At 45.1% G+C, this 19,732-nt stretch overlaps 1 protein-coding gene across 4 annotated transcripts in view; it reads left to right on the top strand.

The window, feature by feature from the left end:
* LOC123754693 (uncharacterized) overlaps positions 1-19,732 on the top strand; it is a 236,908-nt gene that overhangs the window by 175,157 nt on the left and 42,019 nt on the right. For all 4 annotated transcript variants that reach the window (XM_069326276.1, XM_069326275.1, XM_069326274.1 and 1 more), the window contains one exon: positions 1,860-1,978. In XM_069326276.1, the coding sequence (XP_069182377.1) occupies positions 1,860-1,978 (119 nt within the window). The remainder of the gene's footprint in view (positions 1-1,859; positions 1,979-19,732) is intronic.

Below are 19,732 nucleotides of genomic sequence, written 5' to 3'. Positions count from 1 at the left end.
ATTTACTGCTCAGTTTTCGGCTGCCCTTTGTTTGCTGGGGTGTTTTGTCTCCCTTGTTTACCTTAGGGTAAGGGGTAGTTTGCACTGGTACGGGGTGCAGGGTATTGCGCAGCTTGTTTTCACCATTCATAGTGGCTGCCTCTGTTCTGCCTGGATACGCTGTCCTCTTGCTGTTTTTTTTTTTTTTTTTTTCCCCCACTTTTATTTTCCTGCCTAGTAGGGGTGCCTGCCTTGGTTGCTCCCCTGAGTATGGTTTTTGGGTACTAATTTCTCTTCAGGTGGTATCCCCTGCTTGGTTCCCGTGAGTGTACACATCCCGGGTTTTCAGCTCTTAGCGAGTCGTTTGGTAGATTTGGGTGCCGGTTAGCAGTACCATGCCTGGGCTTTCCCAAGCGTGAGTTCCATCTCAGGACCCTGGAAATCCCCAAGAGGGCGAGTGGGTCCGATGGATGTGACTCCCGAGTCCCCCCTCGCTTTGTGCGAGTTTGAGGGTTGTTCGGTCCCCTTGTCTTAGGATGACTCATTGTTTTTGCCTCCATTTTTTTTGCTGCCACTTGGTTCGGTGACACCTTCAACCCGGAGTCTTGCGAGTTTTGTTGCTTGCTGGTGACTCAGTTTACCCAGTCTACTGATGACGTTCTTCGGGTACAGGCAGCGCAAGCGTTGCATGTTAGGTTTAGGTTGTTGCAACGCTCTAGGTTGGTTGCTACGCCGGATGTCCCGAGGCTGCCTCGTTTTGCTTATAGGGACCCGGACTTGGGGATGATGGTCGCTTGGGCATTGGTTTCGTCCGCGCCCCCTCATCCTACCCCTCCTGTGGTTCGGTCTGGTAAGCTTCTGGCTCCGAAACGTCTGAGGGTTTGCGAGTCGGGGCAGGGTTTAGATGGTCTTGAGATATACTTCATAGGTATACTTCGCTGTCTGTTAAGGTTGTCTTGCCCTTTCTTTCTTGGTTGTTCCAGGATCGTCGTCTTATGCCAGATACTGTCGCCTCCTATCGTGTGGTGTTGGCGGAGCTGCTGCAGCTTGCTTTCGGTATTGATGTTACTTCTGCACCGTTTCGCAAGCTATCTCCTGCGTTGTTTCACCTCCGGCCTGCTCGTGCGCCGCTTGAACCGTCCTGGTCGCTTGACAGGGTGCTCTTATCTCACTTCTCCTTGGTTTTCTCTATTCTCTTATCTCTATTCTCCATACACATGACTGATGCCAAAGTCTGACATAAGCAAATCAGCCTGGATAGCTACGGGGAGCCTCCGGGACTCACCCAGAAAATGGCATTTCGTTGCATTCAACGCTGGTTTTTTCGAGTTATAAGTGTTTGAATTTCTGTGGTGGTGAAGTACGTCATTGGGAAGTTAATTCATAACTGCATTAGCAAACTACTGTATATATTTTGTGTAGTATATATATCTATTTATAGTACATATATTTATACTGTATGTATCTGCAACAATGTACACCTGGAAACTCCTCTGTGTGAGGCCCTAACTGAAAGCCTCGATGTAATCCTTAAATATCTGACCTGTTCTATGCCCCTTATGTCATTATGAGGTCTCATGCCTTCATAATTCTCCAGTTAACATTTCTTGAGCATAGTTGTAGCAACAGCTCTCTCTCGCCCCCACACTTCACTTTCCTCTTCTTTCTGCACAAACCTGCCACCAATCTTCTCCACATTTCCAAACAATCATCAATTATGGTATATATTCATTTATTTAATATTTCTGTTTCTGGTAATTTCCTTATGCATTTCTGTATGAAAATTGGTGTTTATTGTCAACTTTTGCATGACCATTAATGGCAGCAGGTTGTATCAAGGATAATTATTTGAACACTAATGGATATCTTTATTCTTACAGGTTGTGTCAAGAGCAATAGCGTGTACACTCTTCACCCTTGCGTACACATGGAAAGTGTTCGTGGTGCTTGGCATCCACTTCATTATTGTGCTGGTTTTCAAATTGAAGCTTGAGGAAAGGTAAATTTATTTCTTGCACTCTGCGACCCGGTCCAAGCCTTGGGTGTGAGGGGCAGTGGTTCTCTTGACTTTAATTGTAGGTAAATGACTAGTGAACCAAATGATGTGTTATAAAATTGAAATGAGGGGGCATCTTTTTTTCAGGATCTGCTATGAAAGAAAAGAGTAAGTGTTAATTAGAACCTATTCTGGGGCTATTGTTGACCTCTGGACCTGGAGATATGTTTGAGAGATGAAATAATCTGTTGGAAAGTTGTTGAATAGACATCTGTAATGACAAAGAGTGACTTGTAAAAGTTCATTGGAGATATAATTCAACAGGTTGCTGAAATGTTAAGCATTTACAGTTAGACCTTGAAAATTTCAACATTTTGTAATTCTTGATCAAAGCATTCTTCTACATTTAGAACCATATGAAAAACCTCATTTTAGCTTCCAGTTTTCCTTGGCCATTAATCATTCATACAGCATTCACCCTGCAGTGGTCGACCTGGGGCCAGATTCACGAAGCAGTTATGCAAGCACTTACGAACCTGTACATATTTTCTCAATCTTTGGTGGCTTTGTTTATAATTATTAAACAGTTAATGAGCTCCGAAGCACCAGGAGGCTGTTTATAACAATAACAACAGTTGATTGGCAAGTTTTCATGCTTGTAAACTGTTTAATAAATGTAACCAAAGCCGTCAAAGATTGAGGAAAGATATACACACTCGTAAGTGCTTGCGTAACTGCTTCGTGAATCTGGCCCAGCCATGGGACAGGAGTTGTCACTAAGATTTTTAGATATTTATGTCAATGTCTCTTAATTTTATTTTCTCTGGTTTCTTCCAATATTTTAAGTCAGTCGTGTGTCATTTAAGAAATTTATATAATAGAATGAGTAGAACATCAGAATGCTCACATATATTCGTCACTAATATGAGCACAATATTATATGCTTAAAACAATAAAACATTTGTTTTTGCTGTTATTACACTATATACACACATCATATATATAACTATATTTTCATGCATCATTTTGAACCGCTAAGCAGTTCTGGTGGATGTAATAATTTTGTAACCCATTATTGACGGAGCGAGTTCAGCCTTGCTCTGCATGTTTTGCCTGAAATTTAAACTGCACTTACAGATGATGGACAAGCCTCAAATTTGCACAAAGTGAGAGTGGGCTCAGCAGAGGTATCCATAGTACCACTGAGCCCGCAGGAATTTCTCTGGTTTCTTATTCTCAGGAGGATACAAAGTAGTAAGAAAGAATAAACTTGTGGTGGGGGGAAGAAGCCTTACTGATAAAACAACATTGTAGCTTTGAGGAGATAAGATCGCAGAGGTAATGAACCAGCAGGATTTCATACTAGGTATGATGACAGTGAGGACCATAAAGACAGTGGTGAGATTTACAGCCATCCATTTAACTACATGAAGGGCAAGGTTAGAATATAATAAATGTAGCAAAACATGCTTTCAGATTATAGAAAAAGAGCTCAAGCAAAGATCCTAATACTTGGAGATTTTAACCCACAGGGAAATAGACTGGTCAACAAAGGATCCTCAAAGGGGAGATGAAGTATAGAGAGCAAGATTTGTGGACACTACAGACAAACATTTGCTGTGGCAGCATATCAAGGAGCCGACTAGAGAGGGTGGTGGTGATCTACCAGCTACCCTAGACCTGGTGTTTACCCGAAATGAAGATGTTGTAGAGAACATAAAATATGTCGTACCACTAGGAGCTAGTGACCACTGCATTATCATGTTTGATTACATTGTAGAACTGAGAGTTGGAAACAGGAAGAGTGAGAGAGAATACAGACGAGAAGACTTCAGGAGAGTTAGGGATTATCTGCAGGAGGGTCACTGGGACACTGAAATGGAAGGAAAGTAATTAAAGTCAGATGGTGGAACTCATAATGCAGAAATACAAAGGAGCAATGGAATAGTTCGTACAGTACCTCTCGGGAGGCAAGTTGAAGTAACCAAGGGCTGCAGTGTAAGGAGAAAAGAATACAGAAAAGGCATGGAAAGAGTAAAGGAGCATGGGTATACAGGTAAATGGAAGGCACTAATGAGGGCCAGGAATAAGTACACCTGAATCAGGAGGGCAGCATAGCAGCAGCTTGAGAATGACATTGTGTTAAAATCAAAGAGTTAACTTCAGCTGCTGCACAGCCATAAACGGAGGAAAACAACAGTACTAGATCATAGGATTCAGACTGCTAGGACAGGGAGGAACCCATGAAGAATGACAAAAGAGAGCGTCAAGAACTCGGCAAGATATTTCAGGTATAAAAACCAGAACCAGATTGGTGCCCAAGTAGGGGGAATAACAGAGGACCAGAAACAACACTAGTCATAATTGTTGAAGTTGATGTAGAAAAGGTAAAAAGACACCTGGAGGAACTGGATGAAGCAAATGCAGAAAGACCAGATCGGATATCACCATGGTTACTGAAGGAAGCTGCAAGGATCCCCTCAAGAAAGGGGACAAATATGAAGCACTAAGCTATTTACCAATTTCATTAACATGAATTTCATGCAAGATTCTAGAAAAAGTCATCAGGAAAAATGATTGTAGAACACTTGCAGAATAAATATTATAATGGCAGCACAGCATGGCTTCATAAATGGAAAATCATGCCTAACAAACTAGATTGAATTCTTTGGCAGGGTCACCAAAATAAGTCGAGTAGGAAGGATGGGTAGAATGAATTTTCCTAGACTGCCAAAAAACAGTCTAGGATCTGGATAGAGTTCCTTACAAAAGACTGATGCACAAGATGGAGAGACAATCAAGGATAACAAAAAACCCATGTTGAATGTAATGAAATGCCTCTTTCTGAATGAGCCCCAGTGGCTCCTTGAAGCTATCTTGCCGAGATGGTTCCCAACTACTAGGTCACATCAGCCGCAGAGTTCTGTTTGGCCTACCAGGGACCAGGCCAGAATTTGTTCCCCCCACCTTCCCCTTAACCTCACAGAGGCACAGCCAGCAGGTGACTTTAAGAACAAGAGGTCATAGATTTAAACTAGCTGAACACAGATGCCGAAGAAATATAAGAAAATTCACTTTCGCAAACAGAGTGGTAGACGGTTGAAACAAGTTAAGTGAGAAGGTGGTGGAGGCCAAGACCGTCAGTAGTTTCAAAGCGTTATATGACAGAGTGCTGGGAAGACGGGACACCACGAGCGTCGCTCTCATCCTGTAACTACACTTAGGTAATTACACTTGGGTAATTACACTCCACCACCCCACTGGGAAAGCATCCAGAAAGTCAGTGCACCAATACAGACCATTGCTGGGTTCAAAAAAGACCAAAGCCTTAAAACTTCCAAACAAACTCTTGCCAAACTGAGTCTGGCAAACTAGGCCAAACCAGACAATGGGTTCAAATCCTTCTTACAGCTCCCACTGATTTTCTCATTGATGCATCATATTAACGTGGTTTCTTTGTGCATGTGTAAACTCTTCCCAAACAATCTAAAGAAACTATTAAATCTCTCAAAACTATTGCAAAGAAGTAAAATCAAGGACGGACTAAGGAGGAGGAGACTGCAGGCAATCAAATTAATGAGGAGATGGCTGGTTGAGAGATGGCCCAAGGCAACACAGGCGTGATGAGATCTGGGGACATTAACTAAATACCAGGGGCCTGATTCACGAAGCAGTTACGTAAGTATTTACGAACCTTTACATCTTTTCTCAATCTTTGGCGGCTTTGTTTACAATTATTAAACAGTTAACGAGCTCCGAAGCACCAGGAGGCTGTTTATAATAATAACAGTTGATTGGGAAGTTTTCATGCTTGTAAAGTGTTTAATAAATGTAACTAAAGCCGTCAAAGATTGAGGAAAGATGCACACATTTGTAAGTACTTGCGTAACTGTTTCGTGAATCTGGTTCCAGGCTGCCAAGACCCTGTTAGATTGCCAAAATCCCCATGCCTGAATATCAGCCAGTATATGTTAGCAAAAACCACCACAAGAGCAGCATATTTACAAGCATAATGGGCACGAGGGTAGACTACAGGCTTGCTGAACTTTGACATTGTAGATGACCTGAGAAACACAAGCCTTGTAACAGGGAACGAAAGAAACAGCGAACCTGGGCCAGATTAGTCATGTGGAAAGTGGGGCAGGGGATGAACATGTCCAACCTGAAAGATTGAGGATGAAGTCGAGCTCTACTACGTCCCTCAAACTCTCACAAGGTGAGAGCGAATTAGGAGGGGAATTGCTGAAACCTGCAGGAGATTACCAGGTACCCAAAATATTGACCAAACAGAACACATAGGCACTTGGGATGCTCACCAGGAATAATATAAGTAGATCAACACAACTTAATGTGGCTGTGAAGAAAAATCTCGGCATGACATGTAAAACAAATTTGCAACCCCCCAGTGTGCCGAACCATCCAAAATTTTCACCCCAACCAAGGGTCTTGACAAGGCAAAAGACCTAGGACACACCCAAGATCTGGCTTCACTCCCAAACACCGAAAAAGAGAACTCTGTTAGGGCAAGTGCAGTGCTACGGAGCACATAGGAAAGGTAGCTCCAAGTTCGTGCAGCTCCAAACACCCTATGAGCCAGGTCTATACAGTACAGACTGGACAGAAAACATGCTAGTGAAGCCAGCTGAAATACGAAATAATACCAAACAAATGGCCCCTGCAGGACAAAGTCCTAGTATGGCCAGCACCTAACTTAGCAGCATGGTTCTTAGATCCATGCTGCTTGTTGAAGACCTGAGAACCTTGCAGAGAACAACTAATCGTGTCCTCATCAGCGACAGAATTGGCTTGGAGGACTGAGGAAGACCTGGTGCTCTGGGCCCCCCCCCCCTAACTGGCAAGGGGGTGAATGCTAACGACCTTGCACTAGTTTCGAGATTCAATCATTTGTTTGCATAGTTTGGGAGAGTTTGTTTGACAGTTTTGAAGCTTTGGTCTATTTGTGGGGTGGTGGAGTGTCATATGCTTTCTGTGCCTCTGAGGAGAGGCCAGAATCAGGTTCAGGCTCTAGCCCCCAGTAGGCTAAACAGAACAGAACAACTCTGCTGCTGATGTGACCTAGTAGTTGGTAGCCATCTCAGCAAGATAGCTTCAGGGTCACAAGGGGCTCCCCCAGAAAAGTACTGGACTGGGTATGGGAATACTTGATGGACAGTGAAAAAATAAAAGTTACAGTCAGAGAGGGTATGTCAGGCTGGAGAGGAGTGGAAAATAGTGTTCCACATGACTGTCCTAGAATCATTGCTTTTTCTAAGGGGGAAGTCCCTTGTGGTTCCGTGAAGCTACTATCTCTCGATGGTGTGCAATAATACTAGATCCTATCAGTCGCAGAGTTGTATTGACCTACTGGGGACCAGAGTCGGAACCTGGTCATTTATGCCGCCCATTGACAAAGGCACCCAGAAAGTCAGCAAAACAAAACAAACACTGCTGGCTTTAAACAAATCCAGAGCCTCAAGAACTGCCTAAAAACTCCCCAAACTATGTAAACAAATAATCAAAAATTCATGAAACTAGTGCCGGCTCATTTGCCTCACTTCCCCACTCATTTGGGGGAAGGAGGGAGGCAGCCAGCTATTTGACCTTCAGTGTTATGACGACACCAACAACCCTGACAACCTGGAGGAAGGGAGGGTGTCAGATTGCCGGTTAGGCTCACCCAGAAATTGCCTTTTTGTTACATTCAACACTGGTTTTCTGGGTGGGAACCTCTTGTGGGTCCCTGAAGTTAACTACCCTAGAGGAAGGAAACAACGGGCACTAGCCAGGGAGGAGGGAGCACTGCAGATATTTTGACGAGGGCAAGACTCTCGGCAGTAACTCTGAATGAAACTGCAGTCAACCTGAGAAAGACGCGCTTTGGAACAGGCTACTAAGGTGACAGGATCAACCCACAAAGAATCTTCCATGGCAGAACTCATGGCACGAAGGTAGTGGCAGAGAGTCGCCGCTAAACGGAACATCCGATGCACCTCCGGCTGATCTAATAGAGCACCGGTGACCAAGGGAACCCTTCGGAAGCCAATTTTTAATTTATATAAATAACCTCAGAGAGAGTGAACTCGTTAATGATTGCAGATGATGCAAAGATAATGGGGAGAGTAAGAAATAAAGAGGACTGTAGGGTACTGCAAGAAAACCTTGACAGACTTCAGGAGTGGGCAGATAAATGGCTGATGGAAATCAATCCAAATAACTGTAAAGTAATGGAAATAGGTAAAAGAGAGAGAGAGATTTATATTTAACTATCATAAGTGGAAGGCAATGAGAAAAAAAGACGTGGGCGTATACATAGTCCCAACGTTAACACCAAAAGCTCGTGTGAACAGGATAACATCAGCAGCATATAGGAAGTTAGCAAACACAAAAACACAAGTACATCATTTAAGAATTTAAATAAGGAGACCTTCAAATCTGTACACGCTGCCTTTGAAAGACCATTACTTTAGTATGCAGCACCAGCATGGAACCCACACCTGCGAAGCATGAAACTTGAAAAAGAGGAGTTTGCAACTAGATTAGATTAGTATCAAAATTAAGAGGCTTTAGTTATGAGGGCAGGTTGAGAAAATTCTCCATCACAACCATAGAGGGGGGGGAATAGACAATGTGGATAAAGGACTTTTATTTAAATTAGAGAAAGGTAGAAAACTGGACTGCAATTGAGTTGAAGAAATGTAAGGAAGTCCTTATTTCATGTATGGATGGTCAGCAAGTGGAATGCATTGAAGGAAGATATCTTTTTAAGCCAATTTTAAAGGAAAAATATGAAAACATTAATGTTGAGAGAGGTAATTACCACATGAGGTATAAACAGCAGGATGCAGGGCATAAAGAGCTAGATCTCACTACTCTGTAGTCACTGATAGGTAAATACTGATACACTCACATCTTTGGATATTTTCTTACAACTTTACTGTGATGCTCTCTTCTCAAATTTACAATGATCAAATTCGTTACAGAGAGAAATCACAGTAATGTGATGCATCTTGGAATACCCAGTGCATAGGTTCAAATCGTCATCACGGCTTCCGTGGGTTTTCTCAATTATCATATTCTCATTTTCACATGCTATATCAATTATGATGCCTTAACCCTTAACACTATCGCGTGCCCGGCCTCCACGCACCTCAAGGTAGGCCGAGCGTTGAGTGTGAACACTTAACCCTTAACACTATCGCGTGCCCGGCCTCCACGCACCTCAAGGTAGGCCGAGCGTTGAGTGTGAACAAACCACCACAGAAAAATGTTTATAATCTTTTCAGCTTTCTGACCTTAATTTTCATGTTACGCCGTTCAATTTGGTATCAAATTGTTAATAATAGAATGCTCTAACTAAATATTTGCATGTAAGAACAAATATTAGAACAAAGTTACCAATACCATAAGATAAAGTACATCATCATGTGAAGCTCAGTCTGGGGTTGTCTGGTGGTGTACCATGCCTGGTAGCTCAGTCTGGGGTTGTCTGGTGGTGTACCAGGCCTGGTAGCTCAGTCTGGGGTTGTCTGGTGGTGTACTAGGCCCGGTAGCTCAGTCTGGGGTTGTCTGGTAGTGTACCGTGCCTGGTAGCTCAGTCTGGGGTTGTCTGGTGGTGTACCGTGCCTGGTAGCTCAGTCTGGGGTTGTCTGGTGGTGTACCAGGCCTGGTAGCTCAGTCTGGGGTTGTCTGGTGGTGTACCGTGCCTGGTAGCTCAGTCTGGGGTTGTCTGGTGGTGTACTAGGCCCGGTAGCTCAGTCTGGGGTTGTCTGGTAGTGTACCGTGCCTGGTAGCTCAGTCTGGGGTTGTCTGGTGGTGTACCGTGCCTGGTAGCTCAGTCTGGGGTTGTCTGGTGGTGTACCAGGCCTGGTAGCTCAGTCTGGGGTTGTCTGGTGGTGTACCGTGCCTGGTAGCTCAGTCTGGGGTTGTCTGGTGGTGTACCAGGCCTGGTAGCTCAGTCTGGGGTTGTCTGGTGGTGTACTAGGCCCGGTAGCTCAGTCTGGGGTTGTCTGGTAGTGTACCGTGCCTGGTAGCTCAGTCTGGGGTTGTCTGGTGGTGTACCGTGCCTGGTAGCTCAGTCTGGGGTTGTCTGGTGGTGTACCGTGCCTGGTAGCTCAGTCTGGGGTTGTCTGGTGGTGTACCGTGCCTGGTAGCTCAGTCTGGGGTTGTCTGGTGGTGTACCGTGCCTGGTAGCTCAGTCTGGGGTTGTCTGGTGGTGTACCAGGCCTGGTAGCTCAGTCTGGGGTTGTCTGGTGGTGTACCGTGCCTGGTACCATGCCTGGGCTCCTAGAAGGTAGACCCTCCAAGATGAGCCATCATTGTATTTGGAAGGGACAAAGAATCTGCCTCTTCGCTCCCTCCCATCTTCAAGAGCAAAACGCATAATCACTGGGAAGATGAGTGCGTAACATTTATAGCATGAACTGAAGTGCTTGACTGTAGGGTTTGCCCAGAGCCCTTCTGGTCCTGATAGATCGACTCCAATTTACCTGTTCAATTTCAGTTGAATTGCATTTCTGAAGAGAGGGGATCTGATAATGCCTGCATATAATCTAAGAACCGAGTCCAACAGTATCAATGTTGATTTATTGATCAATGGTATTTTACCGCACTTGCCAGCAACTGATCAGCAATGACATAAACGGCCTGTTGAGATGACAATTTGAATAAGACTGAAGCCTGCAAGTGGTAGACAGAATAATATGTACCACTTTGATTCCTGCAGGGAATGCTGGAGGCAGAATGACCACTGTGGTCAAAATAGTGTAATTACCCAAGTGTAATTACCTAAATGTAGTTACAGGATGAGAGCTATGCTCGTGGTGTCCCGTCTTCCTGGTTCTCTGTCATGTGATGCTTTGAAACTACTGATAGTTTTGGCATCTACCACCTTCTCGCTTAATTTGTTTCAGCAGCCTACCACTCTGTTAACAGAGGTGAACTTTCAAATATTTTTTTAGCAGCCTTATTTCTTTAGCTTAAATTTATGACCTCTTGGTCTTGAAGTTCTAGGTTTCAAGAATGCTTCATAAATTTTGTCGATTCCCATTGCTATTTTGTTTATAGTGATCATATCGCCTGGTTTTTATTCTATCTTTTTAGCTTTAGCATATATAACACCTCTAGCCTCTTCTCGCAGCTTTTGCCTTTCGGCTCCGGAAACCATTTTGTTACATGTCTTTGCTCCATTTCCAATTTGTTGATGTGCTTCCTGCAATATGAGAACAGTACAACCATTTCATGACTTGGTAACTTCAACTTGAAATCTATAGACTGGGAGCCCTTCAAAACGAATGGAGGACTTTTGGACCAGAAGATTCGTCAACCTCATTCTGGAGACATTCATGTCAACACATTAAGCAAGTTATGAGAATGAGGGAAGATGTTCCCTCAATGCTGGACTTGATATTCACCAGGAAAGAAGAGGAGGAGATGCTTGACATTCAGTACCTTCCTTTCCTGGGCAAAAGCAGCCATGTCCTTTTTAAAAATAGAATATGCATTATGTTATAATATAGAAGAGAATGGGGAAACTGAAGCAATTGAAAAGCTTGATTTCAAAAGGGGACACTATTGGAAACTTATAAAGTACTTTAATGAATTTAATTGGAAAAACTTGTTGTTAGGCAAGGAAATAAATGAGATGTATGTTCAGTTTTGTGAAATGTTCAACAAAATTAAGGCACAACAAAATGTATACTGAAACAGAGATGCAAAACTAGAAAACAGGACAGGTTCAACAGGAATTGTGTGAGGGCCAAAGACCAAAAGACTCAAAAAATGGAATCATTATAGAAGAGACCAAACCCTCAAACATGCCAGCAATACATATATACAAGAAAGAACTCCATGGCAGTGAGAACAGAGGGAGAAAGAAATTTTGAGAAAGGGATAGTAGATAAATGTAAAACAGAACCAGGCCTATTCTATAAATTAATTAAAAGCAAATTATCAGAGGCAGTATTTCAGATTGGAGATATGTTACTTATGGGGTACCACAGGGTTCAGTTCTTGCACCAGTAATATTCATGGCTTACATAAATAATGTACCAGAAGGAATACAGAATTATATGAGCATGTTTGCTGATGGTGCTAAGATACTTAGACGATTGTCATGCTCCTGAAGAAGACAAAAGTATATAGAGCAACACTTTGCAAATGGAATTTCATGTGAATAATGCCATGTTATGAAATGTGGAATAGAAAAAAAAAAATAGGCCACACAACCTACAAATTATGTGAAAAAAATTTAAAGAATTCTGATAAAGAAAGAGATCTAGGGGTGGGTCTAGATAGAATATTATCACCTGAGGACCACAAAGAACATCATGTGAGGAGCCTGTGCTACACTATCCAATTTCAGAATTGCTTTTAAAGACTGCTTATAGATCAACCTGTCCTCTTACAAATGATAATTTGCTTTTTGCTCGTTTGTGCAACGGCCAAAAGTTGCCGTAATCCAAAATGGAAATTTATTTTCCAAATGAAATGGACCCAAAACAGCAAGTTTTGGGTCCTCTGGTAGGTTAGGAGGGCAGCAAGTTCTCCTAAACTTTCAAAACGTCATGAAATTTTGGTAATTTAAACTGTCCTTTCTTAACCTAACAGACTAAGCCAGAGGACCCAAAACAAAAAACAGGACAGTACGTCACTTTCGCGGGCCGCTTCCATTTTCTATTACAGCAATTTTTATCGTTAGTACGCATACGAGCGAAAAGACGTTACTTGTAGGAAGACAGGTTGTATACATGGTGAAATACTAAAGAAATTGTTCACAACCTTTGTAACACCAAAGCTGTAATATGGAGTGGTTGTATGATGCCCTTATCCTGAGAAGTACATCAACAATCTGGAAAAGGCACAAAGACATGCAACTTGGCTTGGAAGACATGGCTTCCAGAACTGAAAGACAAGAGCTATAAGGAGAGGTTAGAGGCACTAAATACGGCAAAGCTAAAAGATGACGAAAAAGAGGCGATTTGATCACTGCATACAAAATATTAATGGGAATCAATAAATTTGATAATTGAAGAATTATTGAGACCTGTATCTTTAAGAACAAGAGGTCATACATTTTATTAAGAAAACTGAACAAAGCTGCCAACAAATATTAGGAAATTTCCCCTCCGTGGTGCCTCCTTGCCGTGGTGAGGGGATCGTGTACACCTCCCTGGGACCAATGTGGGTTGCCTTGGCCCCCCCTCTCTCTCCTGCCCCCTCTTTGAGTGGTGTACGTGCTGAAGGGCACCATGTAGGGGCCTTGTGAGCCATCGGACCACCCGCTGGAGGGGTCGCCCGTGAGGGGCCGCCCTGAGTGGATGGTTGGGTGTCCAGGCTGGGGTGATAGGGGGACTGGGGTCTTAGCACCAGTGTGGGAGAATGGACGATGTAGGAGGACTCCCCTGTTGAAAAGGGGGGAGCACAGCTAGGGACGACACACCCTTCCTGCACTGGCCCGCGCTCGGCCTCCCTAGCTGCCCTGGTAGGTGGTATCCCTTGGTTCCAAGTCCCAAACCTTTCAACTTGATTGCTGCATGGATGACGACACGACTTCTCTTACCCAGGATCGTGGGGTGGACGACCAGGCCCCTGAGTCGGACTGTCCTGGAAGACCGGGCTCTGTAGCCCCCGCTACAGGGCCCGGTTTAGGCCCAGACCGGACTACTACTCCCTGCTCCCCCTCCCTCTTCTGTGGTTGGGTCGAGCCCCATGCCCGCTGTGGTGACCATATCATCCCCTTGCACGGCTCCATCTCTTATTGTGACTACTGCATCTTATGACCCATCTCTCTCTAGAGGTTCTCATCGCCGTCCCTGCCACGGCCGCTCTCGTATGCTCCCTTCCCGTACTAATTCATACCATGCTTTGTTTGGTCCTGCTACGTGAACTAAGTACTTTGACCTCCAACCTTTAGATTCAACTCCTTCGGACGATTTTTCCCTTCATAGGCATCATGTTGATTCAGTAGATGCCTCTGTTACTTTCAACCCCCACCCGTCTTTATACCCGTGTCGTTGCTGCTGCTCCTCAGGATGCAGCCACCCGCTTGACCGCCTTATTCTGCATTGGCGAGACCCCTGTTCGGGTCTCCAAGAACACTCGGTTAAATGCCAGTGTTGGTACTGTTCTCCCACACCATGTCACAACCGGTGTTAGAAATCTAACAGACTTCCATGAGGATATCAAGCATATCCTCGAGGCCCAGGGTCATTCTATCCTTCAGGTGGATACATTTACTCGTCCCTCCTCGTGGTCGTCGCCGTCTGCCTCTTCGGGTTGTGAAGATTACCTTTGGTAGGACCCTTCCGCCCTCTGTCATTCTTGCTGGTGCCAGATGCTCCATTCAGGAGTATATTCCATCTCCTCGGCTCTGCAATAAGTGCTGGAGGTTTGGGCATGGTGCCCTCAAATGCTCTAGTCCTGTCTGTCTCTGTCCCATGTGTGGGGGGAGCGAGGGTCACTCTTAAGTTGGAGTGCACTTCTCCCCAAGCTTGCTGCTTCTATTACGGTGAGGTCCACCCTACCTTCTCCCGTGCGTGTATACGTTACAAAGTTGAGGCAGCCGTCCTCAACTTGAAGCACCGGGACCGTTTGTCTTTTCCTGAGGCTGGGTGCCAAGTTCATCGTCTCACCCCTTTCGCTGGCGTCCCCTATGCTCGCATGGTGCATTCTTCCTCTCCTCGTCCTTCCCGCCTTCCTCAGTCTCGCAACCATTTCCAAGCCTTAGACCCAAACACGCCCACCACCTCATCTCCTGTTCCTTTCCATTCTGTCCCGGAGGGTCCCCCCTCCTGGTTCTCTGTCTAGGGTTCCCCTTCTTTCTACCCAGTCTGTCATGTCTCCTGTGTCTTCTTTCTCCTCTCCCTCTGATCCTCCTTCCCATCATTCTTCTCCATCTCTTGGCTCTCCACACCGCCTGACTGTGCGGGCCGATGTCCATCGCTCTCCCAGTGATCGTGTTGTTTGCTCTCGTTTTTCTTCTATTGAGACGCTAGAGTCTGTTACCCAGTACATTGCTGCTGGGACACCTGTCTCTTTGAGTCAGAAGCGGAAACCTGGCTCCTCTCCTTCCTCCTCCTTGGCAGTAAGAAGGCTTTGCTTTCTTCTTCGCCCCTATCTCTGATTCTATCGTTCCTTTCCCTCCTACTTTTGTGATAGAGCCCCCTGTTCCTACTGTGGAGGTTTCTTTGGCCCCCGGTTCCGTGTCGGTTGCTGCCCTTGCTGAGGTGCACTCCCCTCTTTCTGCCCCCTACTTCTCCTGCTCTCCTTGCCCATCCCTCTCGGTTGTCTCCTCCTCCTCCTCCTCCTACGGACCTTGCTCGTCCACCTCTGGTCTGCCCTCCCACTCCTTTCCCTCCTTCTTTACTCAGTTTACCCATGCCCTCTAACCCTGACTTCGCTGACCTTGATTCTGACCTTGTGTTTCTTTAACGTGCTGTGTTCCTTTTTCACCTTTATTTCTTCTTTGTTCTCAGTTGTTATCCTTTCTCTTTTTGTCGATGTCTATTCTTCAGTGGAACATCCATGGATATTACACCAATTTCCTTGACCTCCAACTTCTAATTTCAGAGTTTTTGCCCCTTTGTGTCTGTCTTCTGGTCGCTTCCATGGCTATTCTCCCCCCCCCCCCAGCAACAGCTGAAGGAGGGGGAAGAGTTATGAGTTCCCCATAACTCTTCTGCTCCCTTGATTCGCTCTGATGGTTCCTTCGTCTCCTTACTTTTTTCATCGCCTATCCACTGTTCTGCTGCTCGTGTCTTTGTGAGTAAATGGTACATGGTTTGTTCCATTTATCTCCCCCCACTGTCCCACTTTCCCTTCCCGATCTTAAACACCTCCTGGACTCCTTACCGGAGCCTGTGCTCCTGCTGCGTGATTTGAATTGTCGACATGCCCTTTGGGGTGATGTGCTGGCAAACACCCGAGGTCGCCTTCTTGAAGCGTTCATCCTCTCTTCTTCCCTGTCTCTTCTGAATTCTGGTGAGCCCACTCATTTGAACTCTCGGACTTGCTCCCTTTCCTATCTCGATCTTTCTATTTGCTCGTCATCCCTTTCCTTAGATTTCGAGGGGCGGGTCCTTGATGACCTCCATGGCAGTGACCATTTTCCTATCCTTGTTACTTTTTTCTCTTTTTCACCCTCCTCTGTCCTTCCCTAGGTGGCAGTTTGCCGAGGCTGACTGGCGCCTCTTTACTCTCTGTGCTACTATTTCGACCTCTCCGTTCTGCCTCTCCCTCGCGCCCTCCTTCTTTATCATGACACTGTCTTTGATGCTGCTCTCCACTCTATTCCTCGCTCTTCCTCTCGGAGAACGCGGAAGTGCATTCCCTGGTGGAATGTGGACTGTGCTCGGGCTGTCCGCTGTAAGCGTGCAGCCTGGAAGAGACATCGCTGCTGGCAGACGGTTGAGTATTTTCTTTTGTTTCGGAAGGCGAGTGCTGTGTCCCGTAGGACTATCCGTGCGGCTAAACGTGTTTGCTGGAAGTCTTATGTCTCCACTGTTATGTCCGAAACTCCTCTCCCACTGGTCTGGAAGCGTATCCGCAAGATTGCGGGTAAGTTCGTTCCTGATTCCTCACTGGTCCTTCGCCTCCATGGTGCTCTTGTTGTGGACCCGTTGCAGGTCGCGATCGAACTGGGTTCCCACTTTTCATCTGTTAGCTCTGGTTCTCATTTTCCTCAATCCTTCCTTTTTCGTAAGCCTATTCTTGAATCTCATCCTTTAGATTTCTGTACCCATCTTCGCCTTCCCTATAACGATCCCTTCTCTCTCTCTGAGCTTCAGTCTGTCCTGGCCCTCTGCAGTTCTACGGCGGCTGGCTCCGATGGCATTCACTATGAGATGCTTCGCCATCTCCCTCTGTGCACGTATCAATATTTACTGAGTCTGTACAGTCGGGTCTGGGAGTCATCGTCAATCGCTGAGGATTGGCTCGATTCTGTTGTCCTCCCTGTTCGGAAACCAGGGTCTCTCGGGTCATCCCCCAAGGACTTCCACCCTATTGCCCTCATGAGTTGTGTCTGCAAGCTCTTTGAACATATGGTTAACGTTCATTTGATGTGGTTCTTAGAGCACTATCACCACCTCTCCCCTTCTCAATTTGGTTTTCGCAAGTGCCGCAGCACAACGGATGTCCTGGTGAACTTGGAGGTCTATATTCATACTGCTTTTGCTGCGAAGACCTTCGTTGTTGCCTCCTTTTTGACCTGGAAAAGGCTTACGATACTACCTGGCGGTATCATATTCTGTCCCAACTTCATTCTTTTGGCCTTCGTGGGAATCTCCCTCTCTTCCTCCAAAGTTTCCTCTATCATCGTTCCTTTCGAGTGAGGCTTGGTGTTACTCTCTCTGCCCCTTTTCAGCAGTATGAGGGTGTACCCCAGGGTAGTGTTCTGAGCACTACTCTTTCTAGTTGCCCTCAATGGTCTTCTTTCCTCTCTTCCTTCTGGCATCTTCTCCGCTCTCTATGTTGACGATCTTGCCCTTTGCTGTCAGGGTGATGATTCTCCTCTCCTTCAACTTGCGATTGATGCCGCGTCGTCTTGGGCCACCGATCATGGGTACAAGTTTTCTGCGTCTAAGACGTGTGCTATGACTTTTACCCGGAAGCATGTCGTTCTTAGTCCCTCTTTGTCGCTTTATGGTCATTCCCTTGTGTACAGGAATTCCGCTAAGATTTTGGGGTTAATCTTTGAAACGTGTTTGTCTTGGTCAGCCCATATCTCTTACCTCCGAGTTGAATGCTCTAAGGCCCTTAACCTACTTAAGGTTTTGTCCCATACTTCTTGGGGAGCGGATAGGTGCACGGTTCTCTCTTTGCACTCCCTTCTCGTCCTGTCTAAACTCGATTATGGTTGCCCTGCATACTGCTTCTCCTTCTACTCTTCGCCATCTTGATGCTTTGCATCATACTGGGTTGCACCTCAGCTCTGGTGCCGTTCGTTCGACTCCCGCCCTCATCTTGTATGTTGACACTGGCTTCCGATCTCTCCAGGACTGCTCTGATCGCTACTGTCTTCGCTATCTTGTGAGGTCCTTACAACATCCTTCCTCTCGCCTCTGTCATGCTTTAACTTCTGCCCCTCCTGTGATTCTAGTTTCTCTTCATCGCCACCCTGATATTATATATCACCACCCTGATACGACACGCCACATCGATATTACAGGAAAGTGATGGTTGGGTTGACTGCATCTATCTGGACTTAAAAAAGGCTTTCAACAGAGTTCCACATAAGAGGTTGTTCTGGACACTAGAAAATATTGGAGGAGTGACAGGTACGCTTCTAACATGGATGAAAAATTTTCTGACTGATAGAAAAATGAGGGCTGTGATCAAAGGCAATATATCGGACTGGAGAAATGTCACAAGTGGAGTACCACAAGGTTCAGTTCTTGCACCAGTGATGTTTAATGTCTACATAAATGATCTACCAGTTGGTATACAGAATTATATGAACATGTTTGCTGATGATGCTAAGATAATAGGAAGGATAAGAAACTTAGATGATTGTCATGCCCTTCAAGAAGACCTGGACAAAATAAGTACATGGAGTGCCACTTGGCAAATGGAATTTAATGTTAATAAATGCCATGTTATGGAATGTGGAATAGGAGAACATAGACCCCACACAACCTATATATTATGTGAGAAATCTTTAAAGAATTCTGATAAAGAAAGAGATCTAGGGGTGGTTCTAGATAGAAAACTATTACCCGAGGACCACATAAAGAATATTGTGCGAGGAGCCTATGCCACACTTTCTAACTTCAGAATTGCTTTTAAATACATGGATGGCGATATACTAAAGAAATTGTTCACGACTTTAGTTAAGCTAAAGCTAGAATATGCAGCAGTTGTGTGGTGCCCATATCTTAAGAAGCACATCAACAAACTGGAAAAGGTGCAAAGACATGCTACTAAGTGGCTCCCAGAACTGAAGGGCAAGAGGTACGAGGAGAGGTTAGAGGCATTAAATATGCCAAAACTAGAAGACAGAAGAAAAAGAGGTGATATGATCACTACATACAAAATAGTAACAGGAACTGATAAAATCGACAGGGAAGATTTCCTGAGACCTGGAACTTTAAGAACAAGAGGTCATAGATATAAACTAGCCAAACACAGATGCCGAAGAAATATAAGAAAATTCACTTTCGCAAACAGAGTGGTAGACGGTTGGAACAAGTTAGGGGAGAAGGTGGTGGAGGCCAAGACCGTCAGTAGTTTCAAAGCGTTATATGACAAAGAGTGCTGGGAAGACGGGACACCACGAGCGTAGCTCTCATCCTGTAACTACACTTAGGTAATTACCCTCTTTCTGTCCAACTATCTCGTTTACAGGATTCTCTTTCCATTCATATTTCTAATGTTTTCCTCATATTGTTCCTTCCTTGCTCCCGTGGAGAGTCCCCCTTCCAAAGTTTTGTGCATCCTTGACCCCGCATCACTAAAGCTTTTACCCCTCTTACAGTTCTGAAACACCTTTTCCTTGAGCACTTTTCTTCACACTCCTACTCTGTTTCCACCGTCAGTGATGGGTCCAAGTCTGCTGACGGTGTGGGCTACTCTGTTGTTTTTCCTGACCGCACTTATATGTCGCCTCCCTTTGGAGGCTAGCGTCTTCACAGCAGAACTTTATGCTATTCTCTATGCTCTCCGTCTCTTGCTTTCTCATTGTCAATCCTCCTTTGTGGTTGTAGTTGACTCTCGTAGTGCCCTCATGTCTTTAGGGTCCTTTAATCCTGTCCATCCGGTGGT

This window comes from Procambarus clarkii, chromosome 18, assembly GCF_040958095.1.
Source record: "Procambarus clarkii isolate CNS0578487 chromosome 18, FALCON_Pclarkii_2.0, whole genome shotgun sequence".
NCBI lineage: Eukaryota > Metazoa > Arthropoda > Malacostraca > Decapoda > Cambaridae > Procambarus > Procambarus clarkii.
This window is presented reverse-complemented; position numbering and strand designations above follow the sequence as displayed.